This window comes from Sorex fumeus, unplaced genomic scaffold (assembly GCF_029834395.1).
Source record: "Sorex fumeus unplaced genomic scaffold, SorFum_2.1 ptg000098l, whole genome shotgun sequence".
NCBI classification, from domain to species: domain Eukaryota; kingdom Metazoa; phylum Chordata; class Mammalia; order Eulipotyphla; family Soricidae; genus Sorex; species Sorex fumeus.
This window is the reverse complement of record NW_026606155.1, coordinates 2,436,674-2,454,316: the sequence shown is the minus strand read 5'-3', so window position 1 is coordinate 2,454,316 and position 17,643 is coordinate 2,436,674. Positions and strand designations below refer to the sequence as shown.

The 17,643-nt window shown below is 50.2% G+C and overlaps 1 protein-coding gene across 1 annotated transcript in view; it reads right to left on the bottom strand.

Annotated features, from left to right (window-relative positions):
* Positions 1 to 8,590: 8,590 nt before the first annotated feature.
* The window catches only part of BTBD7 (BTB domain containing 7), a 93,483-nt gene continuing 84,430 nt past the window's right edge, over positions 8,591 to 17,643 (bottom strand). Inside the window, exons 8-11 of the mRNA XM_056133515.1 lie at positions 16,818 to 17,007; positions 15,083 to 15,261; positions 12,227 to 12,670; positions 8,591 to 10,147 (exon numbers count right to left, since the gene is read on the bottom strand). Of these exons, the coding sequence (XP_055989490.1) occupies positions 9,320 to 10,147; positions 12,227 to 12,670; positions 15,083 to 15,261; positions 16,818 to 17,007 (1,641 nt within the window). The 3' untranslated portion in view covers positions 8,591 to 9,319. The remainder of the gene's footprint in view (positions 10,148 to 12,226; positions 12,671 to 15,082; positions 15,262 to 16,817; positions 17,008 to 17,643) is intronic.

The following is a 17,643-nucleotide window of genomic DNA, read 5'->3' as shown; positions in this document are numbered from 1 at the left end:
ATTTGTTCTAAGAAGATTGATGTGGTGTTGGAGCGTGCAGACTAGTTTCTTTCCTGATGATTTCTGAGCTCCCTGACGTGTCCGCTTGGCACAGAGTTGTTGTCTTCCAGGCCTGCCCCGGGCCCCGCAGAACCTTCGGTCGGAACCGCCTGGGTCCCCCACGCCCATTTGGGGGGGGGTGCCCTGGGCCACGCCTCCTGCCGCCTGCCCCATTTGCCCCCCCGGGGCCAACCTAGAGGGGACACTGGCCGATGGAGGCCCTCGGGGGGTTGGTGTGGGGTGCCACCTGCAGGGCTGCGCCCTCAGACTGGGCACCCTCGGTGAGAGCACGCTCCTTCCCGGAGGCCTCTGGGCACCTCCTCTCATCGGGGATATTCTGCATCTGTTCAAAATGGGCCATGTTGATACTGTTCCGTTACGGAAATGTCAGAACCCGTCAGTGATCGTTTTCCCTAGCTTGACGCTGAAGGCTGAGTTGATCCCGGCCTTGGCTGGCCGGCAGCATGCCCAGGGCCCTGCTGGGGAACGGCCACGGCCACCCACCCTGGCGTCTCGGAGGACCCCCGGAGTGTGTAGGAGCCCGTGCGAGGGCATCTGGGTTGGTAGATATCTCTCAGGCCCTCGGCCTGGGCGGGAAACCCTTTCTTGGTAAACCAGAGCCTTAGCCGCCCTTCGGGGGAACGAGCCTCTTCTGGGCAGCACCGGGTCCCCCTGAGGCTGGGCGCCTCTGATGGCTGCCACTGACGCAGGCCTGGGTGAGCTGCACCCCGGCCTCAGCGGTGTCCCCATGTCCCTGCCCAGTTTGCTGGCCGTGCGGCTCAGGCACAGCAGATCTGTGTGTCCCGAGCTGGCACCTGCCTGAAGCCGGGCGTGTGAGACCCCAGCCCGCCCCAGCGTGGGACTTTCCCGAGTGCCCCTCTGACGGGCTCCACGCCTCCCAAGTGACTCATCTCTGACTTGGGACTTAACCATCAGAACATTCCATAGGACAGGTCAGGACCCCATCTGAGGTGAAGGCCACTGCGCAGCACAGAGATCCCCCTCATCCCCACCCCCATCAAGTCCCCCCATCCCCACCCCCCCCCATATGGAGGGCTCATTCTCCAGATGCCCACTCATCCCTGGCCCCCACACGGAGGGCTTATTCCCCAGACACCCTGTCATTCTCAGCCCCATATGGAGGGCTCATTCCCAGACACCCCCTCACCCCTGCTCCCCCATACAGAAGGGCTCATCCTCCCAAAGCGACAGCTCTGCCTGACACAGTAACCAGAAAACCTCTTTTTTTAACCTGTTGTTGAAACTACTTTCTTACTGCCTGCGTTGGACTGTCTCCTCACAGACAGACTGGCCATCTCGTGGCGCTCGATGTTAATGCATGTTTGATGCAAACCGGGAGTACGGTGGGAGCCGCTTGGAGGGAAGTTGGGGTGTCTGGCACTGTGTGTGCATATGTGTAGACCGTTACTGGACTTAGAATTACATACTTAACTCCAATCAGGTTTCTGTAAGATTGAAATAAAACCAGTTCAAAATGGTGGCTATTCAGGGTGTTCTTTGTCTTACTGTAAAGTACACACACAGCCACCTCTTCCTGGAGGTTTGAGAAAATAAACGTTGGAGCTGGAGCAATAGCACAGCGGGTAGGGTGTTTGCTTTGCACGTGGCCTACGTGGGTTCGATTCCCAGCATCCCATATGGTCTCCTGAACACCGCCAGGAGTAATTCCTGAGAGCATGAGCGAAGAGTAATCCCTGTGCATCGCCGGGTGTGACCCAAAAAGCCAAAAAAAAAAAACAAAACCAAAAAACAGAAAATGAACGTTGGGGCCAGAGTGTTAGTCCAACAGGTAGGGCATTTGCCCTGTCTGTGGCCAACTCAGGTTCGCAGGTTCGATCCCAAATGCCCCAGAGTCTCCCTGAGCACCACCAGGAGTAAGCCCTGAGCATCACCGGATATGACCCCAAAATGAAAAAAGAATTTAGGAGAATGTGCTCCAGGGACTCTTCCTGGCCCAAACCAGTTCCTTGGGCAGCGCTAGAAGGGCGGACTGACCAAGGCCCCGGCTCCTTAGCGTGAGACGTGCCTCAGTGGCCTAGTAGCCAATCAGCAACCGAGCAGGTAGGCTCAGGACCCATTCACCGGGGACACAGACTGACGGCGTCACAGAGCGTCATACTGGGTGACACGGCACAGGATGAGCCAACACACGTGGGATGCCAGAAGTCACGGGTCACCAAGGAAGCAGGGAGGGCTTCCTTGAGTTTCCAGGAGGAAGCTTCCCATGGGAGAACAGGGATAGGGGGACACTGGCCGAGGGTGGAGGAAGTGGGCACCAGTGGACAGCGTAGTGCTGGAGTCTTTACGGGTGGAACCCCAGCAGCGACAGTTCAGCAAAGCACAGAGTTGCGGCAACGTCCAGCTGGTGAACTTAGGACCTGGGGCCTGGGGATGGGCAGGGCAGTGACGAAAGCGGGCGTTTATGACCCATAGACCATCTGCGCTGAAACTTTGGTCTGTTGGTTTGTTTGGGTCACACCTGGTGGTTCTCGGGGTTTCCGCCTGGCTGTACTCAGGGGTCATTCCAAGCAGGAGCATGTGAGATTCCAGGGGTCCATGGCCAGTGGCTTGGAAAAGTGGGGAGCCAGAGAGGTGGGGAGCCTTAAGAGTGGCCACTGTATCACTGCCATCCCGTTGTTCATGTGTTTACTCAAGCAGGCGCCAGTAACGTCTCCCCAAAAAGGGGGAGGACAAGGGGAAGGCTGGTGTGAAGGGAATGAGTGTGGGGTGGGTCAGATGGGGTGGGTGAGAGGGCCGGGCTGAGGGGAGCAGGGCAGACCCCTCAGGCTGGTTGGGAGAGCTGAGAGGTGAGGGCCACGAAGTTGTGGGGAGGGGGGACCCTCGGCTCTCTCGGAGTCTCCCCCTGACCCAACCAGAGACTCCTGGGGAGGTGGGTGGGCCTGCGAGATCAGGGAAGGGCGGGTAACAGGCATTTGGTTAAGCCAGGGGGGTGGGGTGGGGCAGTGCCACATTCTATAGAAGGTTCCAGAAAGGGAGGCCACTCGTGCAGCTGGATAGGGAGGAGGAGGAGGGTGCGTGCCCTCACAGGTGGGGACTCCGGTGTCCTTGTTACCTGTGCCAGAGCTCCGGAGGGAACTGCTGTCCCTGCAGCCTTGTCACCCGGCCACGAGGGCCAGAGGCCAGGACGGACCTGTTGGGGCTGTTGGGGCCTGGGTGAGCGGCCTCAGGCCCTCGCCCTCAGGGGGGCCTGCCTACAGCAACTCTGCAGGGGTTCACAGACATTGCAGAGGACAAGCCACACTCAAAGCTCAGGGGCCTCCAAGCCACCGCATGGCCTCAGTGTCCTGCTGGGCACTGGGGACAAGGTTCTGATAAACTGGGTGTTCACTAGAAGACTGAAAGATTCTTGTAGCCGTAGCTGTCATAAGGAAAACAAGGACAAACGAAACTCAACTGGCCTTTGACAGGACAAGGTCAGCCATCCTCCTGGGGGGCGGGGGGGGTCTCAGCCCCAGCGGGGTGCCCTGAGCATGATTTTTTTTTTTTTGGCTTTTTGAGTCACACCCGGCAATGCACAGTTGGACCACATGGGATGCTGGGAATCGAACCTGGGTAGGCTGCATGCAAGGCAAACGCCCTACCTGCTGTGCTATCGTTCCAGCCCCCTTGGGAGACATTTCTAGCTCAGTCCACACTTCCTGTGGGGGATGCGATCTGCCACCCCAGGCTCCTGGGCTGGGGTGTGGGGGAGTAGATAGACCCGAACGATCTTCATGAACACTGAGACGGGGTCTGTGTGGCCAGGAGAGGGTCTGAACTCACTTCCAGGCTGGGCCAGTTTCCCAGAGACAGAGGCCACTGCACTTACATGACGCTTTTGCCCTCAGTGCTTTTGGGTCACACAGGGTATGCTCTGGGCTTATGCTTGGTGACGCTGAGGGAACCAGATGGGGTTCTGGGGATCGAACCTCGGAATGTTGTATGTTAAGGCCTTAACTTGGACTTGTTAAGATTACAAAATCAATTTCGGGGGCTGTATCCGACAGTGCTCAGGGATCACTCCTGTTGATCACTCCAGACGAAACCTGAGTCAGCACCGTGCCCCGTGACGTATTCGATATGCCAGACACAGTAACAACAAAGTCTCCAATGGAGACGTTACTGGGCCCGCTCGAGCAAATCGATGAGCAACGGGAGGGCCTTTTAAGCACCCTACTCTCTCCAAAATGAATTACTGAGTCACCTGCAGTGTGGGTGGTTATCCAGAGCTAAGGCCAGGAGTGTGGGGCTTGGAGGCCACTACAGCTACACCCAAGTTTATTTTCTTCACCTTTTAGAGGCTCATTTCAAGAAACTGTGAACTTTAGTTAGTTTTGGGTCGCATCAGACATCAGAGGTGCTCAGAGGCCTTTATTACGAGCTGCCAGGAATGAAACTGGAGTCAGCTCCATACACGGCAAATGCCTGACCTCCTGTACCATTTCTCAGGCTGACTTTTATCTTAACACTCCATAGTTAAGGCCAAAGTGAATATAGAGTATAAAAAGAGAATTTCTTTAGGAGACATGATGGCTGTGAAACTTATTAGTGAAACTGAAGTATTTCCATACCGCTACTTTCCAGCTACTTTAAAGGGAGGTTAGAAAACTTTCTACTTAACATGATTTTTTTCCTCCCTGAAACCTAGAACTCTAGCTCAATTCACTTTTCTCCCCCATTCAAACTGAGAAATGTTCATGAATTGCTTTGAAGTGGGAGAGAAGCTCCAAATCTCTGGCCAGTCTCCCACAAATTGGGATACAACTGGATCTCTTGGAGCTAAACATAGTACAGTGGACGGGGCACTTGCCTTGCACAGGGCTGACCTGGGTTCGATTCCTGGCACCACTTATGGTTCCCTGAGCACTGCCAGGAGGGATCCCTGAGTACAGAGTCAAGAATAAGCCCCGAGTATTGCTGGGTGTGGCTCCAAGTCATCCCTGGCAAACAACTGGATCTCACTGACAGGCCATATGGCCCAGCAAGCCCTACTCTGTGGGCAGAACGCTAACTTCCCTGGAAGTCTCCTACATGAGGAACTCTGGGCTCCCATTTCTAAAATGCCTGTTAGGTAAGAGAAAAGGCCCTGACTAGCTGAACTCTTAGAAACAGGGGGAACCGGCCCCGAAAGCCTCCCCGTCTCCCCAGCAGTCCCCGAGTGTGATGTGCAGGCCACACTGCTCCAACAGATGCGCCCGACGCAGCAGTTTCTATACAAGCCGTTTATTTGAAATGCCAACTATATGTAGGGTAAAGTCAGTGTTACATGCTGAGTAACAGTAGAAAAATAGAACCAGTGAAAACCTTTTTACAACTGTAATGATACTCAAAAGAGAAATATGTATCGTTTTACAATGCTTCACACAGACGAATTCAAGTTTGGAGGTACCTAAATAAAAATACTATATATTTCTTTTAAAAAACACTATGTACAATTGAAGCGTAAACAAGTTTTACAAAGTACTGGTTATGCAGGTTGTAGAAAACACTTGCATAGGACGTGAGATCAGTTAAGAAAAATTTCTGAGCCTTTAGCGTTGAAGGCACTTGACTTTATACCAGTAACAGCACAACCACAAGAAATGCAGTGTGGGGGCAGGCGCCACCGCCAGGGGAGACGGAGGCAGCGCCGAAACAGCAAGTGGAGTTCAGAAATCTTGATTCTTTCGACCACTCCATCTCAGGGCAGGGGGTGGTGCCACCTGCCCACAGGACCCAGAAACACAGTCACGTGTGGGTACATGATGCAGCTACCAGAGCTGATTTTGTCCCTCAGACCCACATCCTCACACATACACGAAAAGGTTGTTTTCAAGACACACACTTGCAAATTACCTCTCTATAGAAAACGGCCACAGCATTATAATATTCGGCATATGGAAGGTTAACACAGTCTGAGGGTTTCCTAGAAGATAGAAAAACCAAGAGAGACTTGACAATACAATGACACAGCAGCAATTGCCATCTTGAAGACAAAGGACAATGTTTCATAAAGACAGTTTTCACAGAACAGAGTAGAATACCTGCTAAGCGATGTGCATATAACTCTGGTAATAAGATTATCGGTGAGGAGGTTGGAAAGGAAATGATCAAGTAGACCAAGTAAGCCGTTGCAAACCGAGAATAGCACCCATCATTGCTGCTTGGACCAGCTCCCAACAGGAGGTGGGAAGCCGACGAAATGATTTTTATTTTTACAAGTTAGACAAACATTTCCCTTTGCACTCAGTCCTCAGGTGAAAAGTCAGACGAGTGCCTCAGAACTGCAAAACAAGAATCTTATATGTGTCTCATGAAACACAATCCCCTCAAAGGCAAATGAACTGTGCCAACACTGAAGTTGGCCGAGGAGCTCAGGAATGGAGAATGACCCCGTGGGGGTCAGCTTTAAGTCAGCTTCGGCCACACATGCTGTGTCTCCCAATTAACCACCCAGGCAGGCACTGTCTTTTCTAGAACTTCAGCAACAACCCAGAAAAAAATGCCAAGGAAAGAATGCAACTGGATTGAAAACAATGTTTGTGGAAGCCAAAACTGAGGCTAAAGTCAGGGGAAATAGGAAAGACAAACACGGAGGACTCTTCCAGTCGAATGGGCGACTGGGATGCCAGGAGGGAAGGGGAAGGGACGCTTATAAGCTGCAGGGCACAAGGGAGGTATGGGGAACCCCAGCCCTTTCTCGGGGAGACGCAGGCTCCCTATGAGCTTCCACTCATCACTACATCCCAAAACAAAAGAAGAAAAAGAGCAACTGGATTTAGAAGCAAAGAGACTCCTCCTCTGGCTCCAGATTGTCTGAGGGCCTGATTGTCTCAGTCATGTGACAGCCGGGAGATTTGGTTTTCTCTGTGTTTTTCTAGAAGGAGCAGGCTGGGACTTGGGATAGGACATGACACAGATCATTCTACTTTTGTTTCCCGAGAGCAATCTTCCACAGACCTCTCATGACCTTAGTTCACCAGAGACTAAAAATGCGTGGTGAGCCAAGAAAAAAAAAGACATCAGATGGGTTCAAAGGCTATAGGCACGAAGCTAGTCAACACACTCTAGTAACTAACTGGACTTCACAAGACACCGAAGAAGGGCACTTCACTGACCTTAACATACAAACCAGCCACGTGTTCACTTTCTGTGGGTCAGCCAGTCCACAATCCCACAGTTCAAAGCTAGTTTCGATACACACAGATTAGCTTGCTAAGCTTCGAAACCAGTCAAAGCAAGCTCCATCAATTCAATGGTGAACAGTGATTTTTTTAAAAAAAGAACTTTTGGGAGGTAAAAGAAGATTCCATTTCCAGCAAAGTTAGTGATTGGCATCCAAGGTTCTGGTCTAAGAAGAAATAAACACCAGCGGCAACTGATGTGAGTTTCTGCCCCGCGGCACCCGCCAGCCTGCAGTACTGGCACAGGGCCCCCTGGACCTGGAACAGAAATGGAAAAGCGAACAAAGCAGCTCAGGTCCACACCGGCACGTAAATACACATCAGGGGCTAGGGATGGAAGGAATGACTTTTGGATCTGAAGACAGATGGATGGAACTGGCTTCCAAAGACGCCATCGTTGGCAATGAAGAGTCAAACATCCTAAAAAATAGCAGAGTCCTTCCTGGCTTTTCTACCAGTCACTGAAGGTGCCCTGGCATGGCCCCGGGCGAGTGCGTGGCTGCCGCACAGAGTGACGGTTTACCATCTGAGACTATGGACCATTAGGATTTTGCTTGTGATGTCAGATTATTCCTGAGTGTGTATCCACAGGGTAAAGGAGGAAAGGACTGGAAGAGAAACCTCAGTTTCGGGGGAAATCATAGTGAATGGAGAGCGCACGGCGTTCACGGCTCCCTAGCCCTGCAGTTGGAGTGAGTGCGAGTTTTACATCTATATACAGACACAGAGAAGAGGGGCCCAGACACCCTGCACACGACGGGGCGCTCAGAGGGTCACTCTTCTTCCAGCTGCTCCGGCTGTGTGTGTCTCTATGTGTGTAAAATACAAAGTGAGTGCTCAAATATGGTGAAGTGACCGGGAAACTCAGATGCGCGTGTATTTACACCGGAGAGGAAGATGTCTTCAGCTCTTGTGATGCCTTCCACGGGAGAGAACCTTAAAGACCCTGTGTGCTCAGTGGTTCAGTCAAACCCCAACCAGTGTCCTCCGGGATTTGAGTAGAACATGGAGTGTTTCACTGGGGTGGGGGAGGGGGAAGTCTCTCTCTCTCTCTCTCTCTCTCTCTCTCTCTCTCTCGACAAAGCATTATGCATTATACAATGAACCATTTTTTAAAAATAGGACACCAAAATTCAGACACACGTTGAAAAACATTTAAAAATAAAAATCACGTTTGCTTACTGACAAACATCAAATGACATCCCTATGACTGAAGCCCTTTTGTTTTCTAGTTTTCCTACAGAGAGCAAGACAAGGGCTGGCAGCGGGGCCCCACTCTCCAGAGGCAGCCCCCAGCATGACCGACACCCCGTGGCTTTAGGGTACCAGGACACGGAACCGCTCTGGAACCGCACCGAATGGGCACCGTACCCGCAGTGAGCAAAGCCGCAGCTCTTGTCTGGGGGTGAAAGGCCATTTGTTCTCCTTCCTGTTCTTCATGGAGCCCGAACACGTCAGGTTTCTGATGGGACTCTGGCTGGAGAAGTACGAACCAGCTCCCCGCTTGGATGAAAATTAAAAAAATAAGAATGACATTAGACTTCTGAGCAGGAAGATTTCTGAACTTAAGACAGTTACTGAAAAGAGAGGAGCATTTTGATGTGCTGTTCTTTGGAATTTCTATAATTAAAAAATAAAGACAGAAATATCTCATAAGAAAATACATCTTGACTGTGCGATTCACTGCACAGTAGTGAAAATTGGTAGATGAAAGGTAAAATGCAAAAAAGTATGAAAATACAGTCCTTTAAATGTGGCAATAAAGTTTAACATACTTATATAAAATTAATACAGATAAAATAGATGTACAAGTGCAAAAGAATTCCATCATTTATAAAGGGGGGAGGGAAAGGCGGCAGCTTGCTTGCTCTGAAAAACGTTTCCTCACACAATTGTTCAACACAAAATAGACAGATGCAGCATTCAAAATAACCCTCTTAGCATGCCATGTCTAATCAACATGTATATACAGAAAAGAGAACAGAAGGATGTGAAACCGAGTTATCCGCTGGCATCGACAGACTGTCCGTGCGTCGTTGGCGCATCCCAAGGAGGGACGTGTCACCGCCCGGCATGCACGGCCGACGGGGAGGCTCTCAGAGCGCCGACTTCTTGTAGAGGAAGTCGGGCTTGCTGGGGGATCTCCTCCCTCTGCTGAGTGAGTCTTCCCTCTCTACCTGTGTGCTCCGTGAGGCTCCCGGGCCCGGGGCCCCTGGCTCGGCCAGTCTTCGGCTGGCTCTCTCTTCAGACGCCTCGGAGGTACACGCAGCAGGGTGGGGCGGCAGGCTGGGCGTCAGCCCGAATGTCAGGTCCGTTTCTCCTGCTGCTCGGCCCCTGCCGTGGGCCAGGGTGCCTGCCGCGCTGCCTGTGGTCTCGGGGGCTGCCGGGGCCAAGTCTGCCCGCGGGGGCGGCTGCTCGAAGACGTCGAGGTGTATGGGCTCGCTCTTTGAAGGGTGCGGGTGCCGCTCCGGGGACCGTGGGCAGTCTCTCCGAGCCTCCTGCTTCTTCGGAGACGCCTGGCTGGGCAGGCAGGCTGGCTTCAAGCTGTTCGGTGACGCCTTGCTGTGGCTGTACAAGTCGGGACCCAGGTATCCGCCTCTGGAAGGGGAAGGGCTGCGCCTGCCGGGGGCGGGGGTGGGGGGCCTGCAGGCAGTGTGGGAGAAGTCGTAGAAATCCGGATACTCCTGCTGAGCTTCCCGAGCCTCCGTCTTGGCCTCGAGCGTGTGTTTCTTCCGAGACGTGTGCGGGTGTCTCGGGGGGACACACGACAGATGCTGCTGAGACGGCCCTGGTCCGACTTCTGACACCGGCTGGCTCAATTCTGTGTCCACAGCAAGTTCTGGAAGCCTCCGGTCCTTGAGTGACAGAGTGGACACCCCCATGGCGATATCTGGCATCAGGTCGTTGAGGGCGGGTTGTGTGCACTGCAGCCAGACAAAGGGAGAGGCGGGCTTAGACGGTCCCCTCCCGTCCCCTCCACCCTGCGCCCCAGGCTGGAGCTTCCCACACACGAGGCGTGGGCCTCTGAGCCCTGCTTCCTCATACAGAGGAATCAATTTGCAACAATGATGAAAAGAAAGGAAAAAGTTTAACTCCCCAATAACTAACTTTCCCAATGGACATAACCACTGTTAGAATCCTGAATTATTTCTTTTGCCTTTCCTTTTTGTTTGCTTTGTTTTTCATTTTTAGGCTACACTCAGCAGTGCTCAGGGCTTACTCCTGACTGTGCTCAGGGATCACTTAGCGGTACTTGGGGGACCACACAGGATGCTGGGGATCGAACTTGGGTTAACCCTGTGCAAGGGAAGCACCCTACCAACCACACTCTCTCTCCAGCCCCTCACCTTTCTTTGTAAATTATTAGGTTTCCTGAAATTGAATACAGACATAATCCTGTCACTCTGCCCTGACAACGCTACGTTATCACTGGGTACTGTATCAGTAAGGCAGGGCTTACCTAACTTTTTTCCTACTGGTGGATACTAAGGTTAACTAATATTTCATTATTACAATTAAGACCGGAATGATCTTATAAATAGAACCTCGACATAAACGGGATTCATTTACAATACAACGTAAGAGACATTTTAAAATTCTGAAACCATGGGCTAGAAGGGTAGAAGTTTCAGTTCAGTATATTAAACACTTTTAACCTTGTTTTCTTCTTCTGGGGAGCTTTGGGGGTGATGGAACATTAGACAACAAGGTGTAAGAAGGAATTAAAAAAAAAAAGTATTTCCTTTCCCCCAAATGTACTCATTAAGCATTTATAAGTATATTCTTGGAAAAATCCAAGACTCATCACTGAAGTTATTAGCTACCAGCAGTAACTAAAGTGATTCCCGGGAAAATGAGTATTCTGATGAGTGAGTTTGCCAAACGTTGAGACCATCATGGGAACTGATTTTCTGCCACCTTGTCCCTGGCAGAAAAGGTACACTTATCAGGAACGTCCCCCGCTCTGGTTCCATCAAAGTATCTGGCATTGTACAGAAGTCAGGGGCAGTCTATAGGTATGTCCGAACTGAACATGGTGATAGTCTGTTTTGTGTGTACACCCGTGCCCTACCCCCTTCTGAGTATCTGCAAATGGACATAAAGGTAAGGAAACCACTCAACTCCTCCCTCCACATACCCCTCTATCCTTCCTTACTCACCTATACCAGCCTTCTCCCAATCTCTTTTTCACAGTCCTCATATTCACTGCATAAGGGTCACAAATTTTATGTAATTTTTTTTGGGGGGGGGGCAAAAAAAAGACAGTGACTGTCATGTGCCATGATTATTATTATTTTTGGCTTTTTAGCTCACACCTGGTGATGCTCAGGGTGACTCCTGGCTCTGCACTGAGGAATTCATCCAGGCGGTGCTCAGGGGACCATAGGGGATGCCCAGGATCGAATCCAGGCTGGCCACATGCAAGGCAAACACCCTACTCGCTTTACTATTGCTCCAGTCCCAGGTGTGCAGTAATTTTTAATTGCATCAGTTCTGGCAGGGCATGGAGGGACCATATGTGGTGCTGGGGACTGAACCCGGGTTGGCTATGTACAAGGGAAATGTCCTACCTGCTGTATTATCTCTTTGGCCCCTGAAAAAATATTTTCAACTGTGCTGATGTTATCAAAAAATCATTTACTCTAGGGCTGGCGGTAAGGCACGTGCACTGGATGAGGTAATAGCACCACTGGTTTGCTCGGCAGTATGGCCCTGGGTTCCCAGAGCACAGCCCCTGGGCACTGCTGAGTGTGTAGCCTGAACCCTTTCTCCCATCACCTCCCCCCATTTATTCCTAAACTGCTTACAATCATGCGAAGGGGGGGGGCGGGCTAAAAGCCAGCTTCTGGATTGGAAAATCAGGTGTGAGGATTATGTCGCAAAGTCTGGGTTTATGAGCTACACTTCTGTTCCCCGGGGGGTGCTGGTGGGATCTCTCTGCACAGAGGAATTGCCCCTGACGGTTCGAGAGCTTTAGGCAAACCACTCGAGTGCTAACTCACCACTTGCTTCTCTGGTGCTATCGCTGCGGACGCCGTGGCAGCAGCTACCGTCTGTCTCCCCAGCCCAGAGGGGGTGGTACAATCAGGGGCTGCCGCTTTGACACCTGGCAAGTAGACGGGCGGGGGGCCAGCTTTCGGGGCTGTTCTGGAGTGAAACAGCGAGTGATTGCAGGGGTAAGAAAAGGACCGTGACGGCTGCTGACTGGGAGGTCTTTGTTTCCAGCCTGCCTTGAGTTGGTTATGGAGCGGGGTCGCTGGAGGGTGGTACGGTGGCGGTGGAGGGGGCAGGGGCGGATGAAAGGCCACAAAAGAGTCCAGGTCTGTAAACATGGTTTCTGCTGCAGGGGTGCTGTTCACGCGACACCTCCCGGCCTGTGACTGCCTCATTGTCAAGAGTGGACTCTCATCTCCAAAACGTTCATCTGGAAAGAACTTGTGAGGGTTCTGAAAAGGAGGAAAATGATGAATTAGCACATTTATTAGCAGATTTCCAAGATGGGAATGTAGAGACTGGGAATGTTAAATAATGAAGAAAAACACATTTGGTGAGAGTGAAATGTACAATGTACATCCGAGGTCAGGAGTCCAAGGGAATATGACCTCTGCAATAGCACAGAGGGCAGGGCACACACCGTCACCTGAGATACAACATCAAGAGCTGCTGCATCAACTGTTCCAGCAAGCAGACCAGGAACCTCTTACAAGAGATTATGGCTCATGCAAACACACAGGAAACAAAACCTAATTTAAACATGCCCTTGCTGAGAAAACAAATTACTATTAAATATCAAAGGAAGAGAGGCATATAAATGAGGACACTCCTAGAACTTTCAAAATACATTTATATATTCTCAACCTAAAATAAAATTCAGGGCCTGGTGGAATAGCAGGGACTTAGAGCACTTGCCTTGCAAGGACATGGTCATGAATTTAATCCTGGGGTCCACCGTGAACCAGGCGTGATCCTGACTGCCCTGCTGGGTGCTTTCTGGCCACATCACAGCCACGTGAGCAAAACACCACAAAAGGGTGCACTCTCCAGCAACCGGAGCAACTTGCTGCAGTTACCCTCGGGGAACACCTCAACTGACGGAGGGCAGACTGTGGTGAGTGCTAAGGCAGGTGTGTAAACAGCCTGAGTGACAACCATGGCCAGCAGCACAGCCAGAAAGGTCAGGTGTTAACAGAATAAGAACAACGCCCATGGGGCCTGGGGTTCGAGGACGCTACCTGCACATTCCTTGGCAGTCTGATGCCACCCGCTGCTTGGATGACTGCCCGGAGAGAGCCGGGAGTCAGCCTCTGCAGGAGAGTCATGCTGTCCTCATGCTCTGAGACAGGTATGGGAGGGTCTCCGAAGCCTATCCAGTCCACCTTCACCAAGCTGTAGAAAGCACTTGATTGAGGCTCTTCGGGGGTCAAGTTTGAATGTCCTGGCCAACAGGGGATCCACATCTCCAGGAAGTGAGGCTGGGGGCTGGAGACAGTCTAGGGGCTAAGACAGCCCTTGCATGTGGCGGGCTGACCTGGGTCGGATCTCTGACACCACATATGGTCGCCTGATCAACATCAAGAGCGATCCCTGAGGACTCCCAGGTGTGGCTCAAAAAGTAAAACACCAAAACAAAAGAAAACCTACCTCTGACCCTCAACTCCAAGTTTAATGTGCAGTGAGCCTAGCGCATCTAAAGGCAGGGGGTCTAACATGGCTCACCCAGATGGTTGTGGGGTCAAAGGTACCCCCCCCGGACAAATGGGGGCATTGATTCTTAACAACCATGGAGCTGTCTCCCCCTGGGTTGTGTCCACCTACTTCTTACCCAAAAAGACAATGAAGAGCACAAATCTGTTTTTATCCATTACACGTTAACAGATGCAACTATGGTTACTCCATATTTTGAGAATATTTATGGGGATACTTAAACTATAAGCCTTATATATAATTTAAGATATCAAACATACAATTCAGAATATCAGAGAACATTGAAACAAATAGAAAATAAGACCATGTTAGGGATAAAAAATCAGAATAAAAATGGATATGGAAACCAAGTCTGGCTGGTGAGGTGGCGTGAGGCCCTGGCAGAGCAGAGCACAGCATCAGACTAAGGGGCAGAGTGAGCGGTAAGAAAACAGTTCAATCACTTGCTCACATGAAATTACATTTTTCAGGTTCTGATTTAGTGGCTGTGAGCAGATTATAAATGCTAGTAGCTTCATTTCAAAACCAATGCCATTGTTTTTTGTATGTGATGATTAATAGAAATGAGTTTTCCCTTGCTTGTTTAAAATAAACAAACTACTCATTTATGGATTCTTGGGCTCATAGGTTTGAAATGTCATGCAAAAATTGTCTGGAAGGAAGGAGAGGGAGAGGGTCTGGGAAGACCCATCAGCTTGGTAGCTGACCAAAACCCACGCTCCAGCGACCAAGCGAGGGATGGGGACAATGAAGGGTCAGCTTTTCCTGCTTCCCTATCACCTCTGTTGGCACACCCAGCAGAGCTCAGCGACCACCACACACATCTGGATGACACGAGACACACAGAACACACCGTCTTTGGCTCACCCAAGTTACAGTATGGAAACTTATCCTCACAGTGGGAAAGGTGCTTGCTCTAAATGAACTAGTTACGGAGCGGAGCCAGGATATCCATGCAGTTCTCAGTTCTAAGCACGTGCTCCGCCTGTTCTTCTATCATACTGCCTCTCTCTCGGGGGCAGGTTGCCAGTTACTCGACATACTAGGCCTGGTCAAAGAGCACGTCCTGGGAACGCGTGAGAGCTGCGAAGGGCTCCGTGGGACGAGCTTCGACAAAGCCTGCGCCAGGGCCGAGACTGAAGGAGGGCTCCTACCTGCAGGAGCTCTGCAGCCGCGTCTGCCAGGCCAAACTCTCTCAGCACTCGGATCTGAATCTCGTAGCTCACGGTGGCCCCCTCACCACAGTTGAGTGCGTAGGCCCGCTGCACCCGCTCCGTGTGGCGGAGCTCCTGTAGACGACGGACCATGTCCTTCATGATGAGCAGACGAGGAACTGGGGGGAGAAGGACATGTCAGCAAAACACCCGAGCTATGCGAAAGACCACCCCACCCCAGCCCACAGAAATAGTGGCAATCGGACACTTTTTTCCACAGCACATTTTTAGTGGCCTGGCAACACAGAAGTCATATACTTCCAACAATTTTCTAAAGTTTTAACGTTTCACGGTGCCCCCAAATTTCTTGATTTTTACCAACCAGTTCTCAATCTGTATTATGTTATTCCAAGTCTATTTTTGGTGTTGTTTTTAGACCACAGCTGGCTGTGTTTATGGCTCTGCACGAAGGGATCACTCCTGGGTTGGCTTGCGTGCAAGGCAAGAGCCCTACCCCATGCACTATCTCTCTGGACCCATTTCTCTCCATATTTTAAATCAATGCAGTTTAAATAAATATGTAGTAGCTAAATTTGACAAATCAACAATCAATCAGATATTAGCCTGAGAACAAAATATATGTGCTCAATTGAACTTCCTGTCACTGTCTCTTATTATTTAACTGAAGTAGATAAGCGGAAAACAAATGATATTTTCAATAACGCCATTTATCTACTTACTCGTTATAATCTTGTGAGGCTAACTGGCAAAGAGTTTCTGATGCCTGTATTATTGCTACTCCTTCTTCTTCAGAAAATGCCACTAGAAAACTTTGGTTAAAGTACTCGAAAGTTTTTGAGACACAACGGTTATACTTCTACTGCTTATTTCTTCAGATTTCTAACATGCAATATATAAGTCTACACTATAATAAAACTTACAAAGCAGATCTTGGGAGACGGGATCTCAGGGAAAACAAAGGTGATGATATTTTGGGGGACATATCACTCTCAAAAGATATTATAATATTGTCTCCAAAGGATCTGATAATGTGAAAACTTTCTTATAACAAACCCAATTTCTGGGCTGGAGAGATATTACAGCAAGTAGGATGCTTGCTTTGCATGTGGCTGACTGGGTTTGATCCTGGCACTCTGCCAGGAGTGATCCCTGAGTGTAGAGCCAGGAGTAAGGCCTGAGCAATACTAGGTATGACTCAAAAACTAAAATGAAAACCAAACTATAAACCCAAAACCAAACAAATCCAATTTCTTCTAAACCAGTGTTTCTCAATATGTGATTCTGATTCCACTGAGGACATATGGCAATGTTTAGAAACATAAGACTATTGTTAAAAGAATTTGGGGGGAGGGGCAGGGTAGGGAGGCGGTGGCAGCATGCATGTATGGATGTGTACATGAAGCGTGCACGTACACCAAACCATTGACATGGGCTGAGACCTGGCGGTGAAGCTGTGAACACCTCATAATGCGCAGGACAGACATAACACAGAATTAGTTTGCATGTCAAGAGGAAAGAGGCCTAAGATAGAGAAACCCTGGGTAAAATGACAAACTGGTACACAATAGTCAATGCAAATGCAATACAAAACTCTGAGCTTAGGAGTGTGCATTCTTTAAGGTGGTCAGTGCACAGTGGGTACTGGAATGCGGAGAGCTGCAGAATCTATGAAGCGGTTACGAAAGGTGAACAGTGATCACGGAAATACAACTACCTGGAATTTCGTTGGCCACAACTGAAGGAGGGCTGGACTGGTTACTACTGATCTGCTGATGGCTGATCATGTGACAGCACTGTGGCACGGCATTGCTGACCATGTACAGCGTATCTGGCACGTTGGACATCCTGACCATCCGCAAACGCACAAGATCTGTTTGTTCCACCATCATCTCGTCTAGCACTGACTGAAATGACAATTCAACATCATACAGTTAGGCTTGTATCATACACCCTTGTCCTATCCAGGGAGCTTACTGCTTCTAGTGGTCAGGGCTTCATGGTGGAATGTGGGGCAACGGGGAGGGGTGTGTGTGCGTATGTGTGTGCCTTGTGCCACCAAGCATGTGACTTCAGTCCTTTGAACATCTCCTCCATACCGAGTCCTTCTAAGTTTTACTTATTACACAAAATTACCGTGGTGCTCACAATGGGTGGTGCTGTGGGGAAGAGGATGAGGTTCCAGGGATCCAACCTAGGGACTCAAGTATGCAAGACTCTGGCTCTGCTATTTGAGTCGGGTAAGGTGACTGAAATGTTTGACACTTTCCCCCAGCATTACTAAGAAAAAAATCATTGTCTGAGAAGTTTTTTAACTGAAGTATCTGAAATCTAGAGGAGGGCTATGAAAGTACTCAGAAGTTGGCTTTCCACTTTGGAGAAACTCATGTTCTCTCTTGAGCACATATCTTGTGTGCGTGTGTGTTTTTCTTTCTCCTAATCCCTCACCCTTCTCTCTCATAGTAAAGTTACAACAAAGAAAACATTATGGGGCTGGAGAGAACTCAACAAGCTAAGCACATGCAAAGCCCAGACTCGATTCG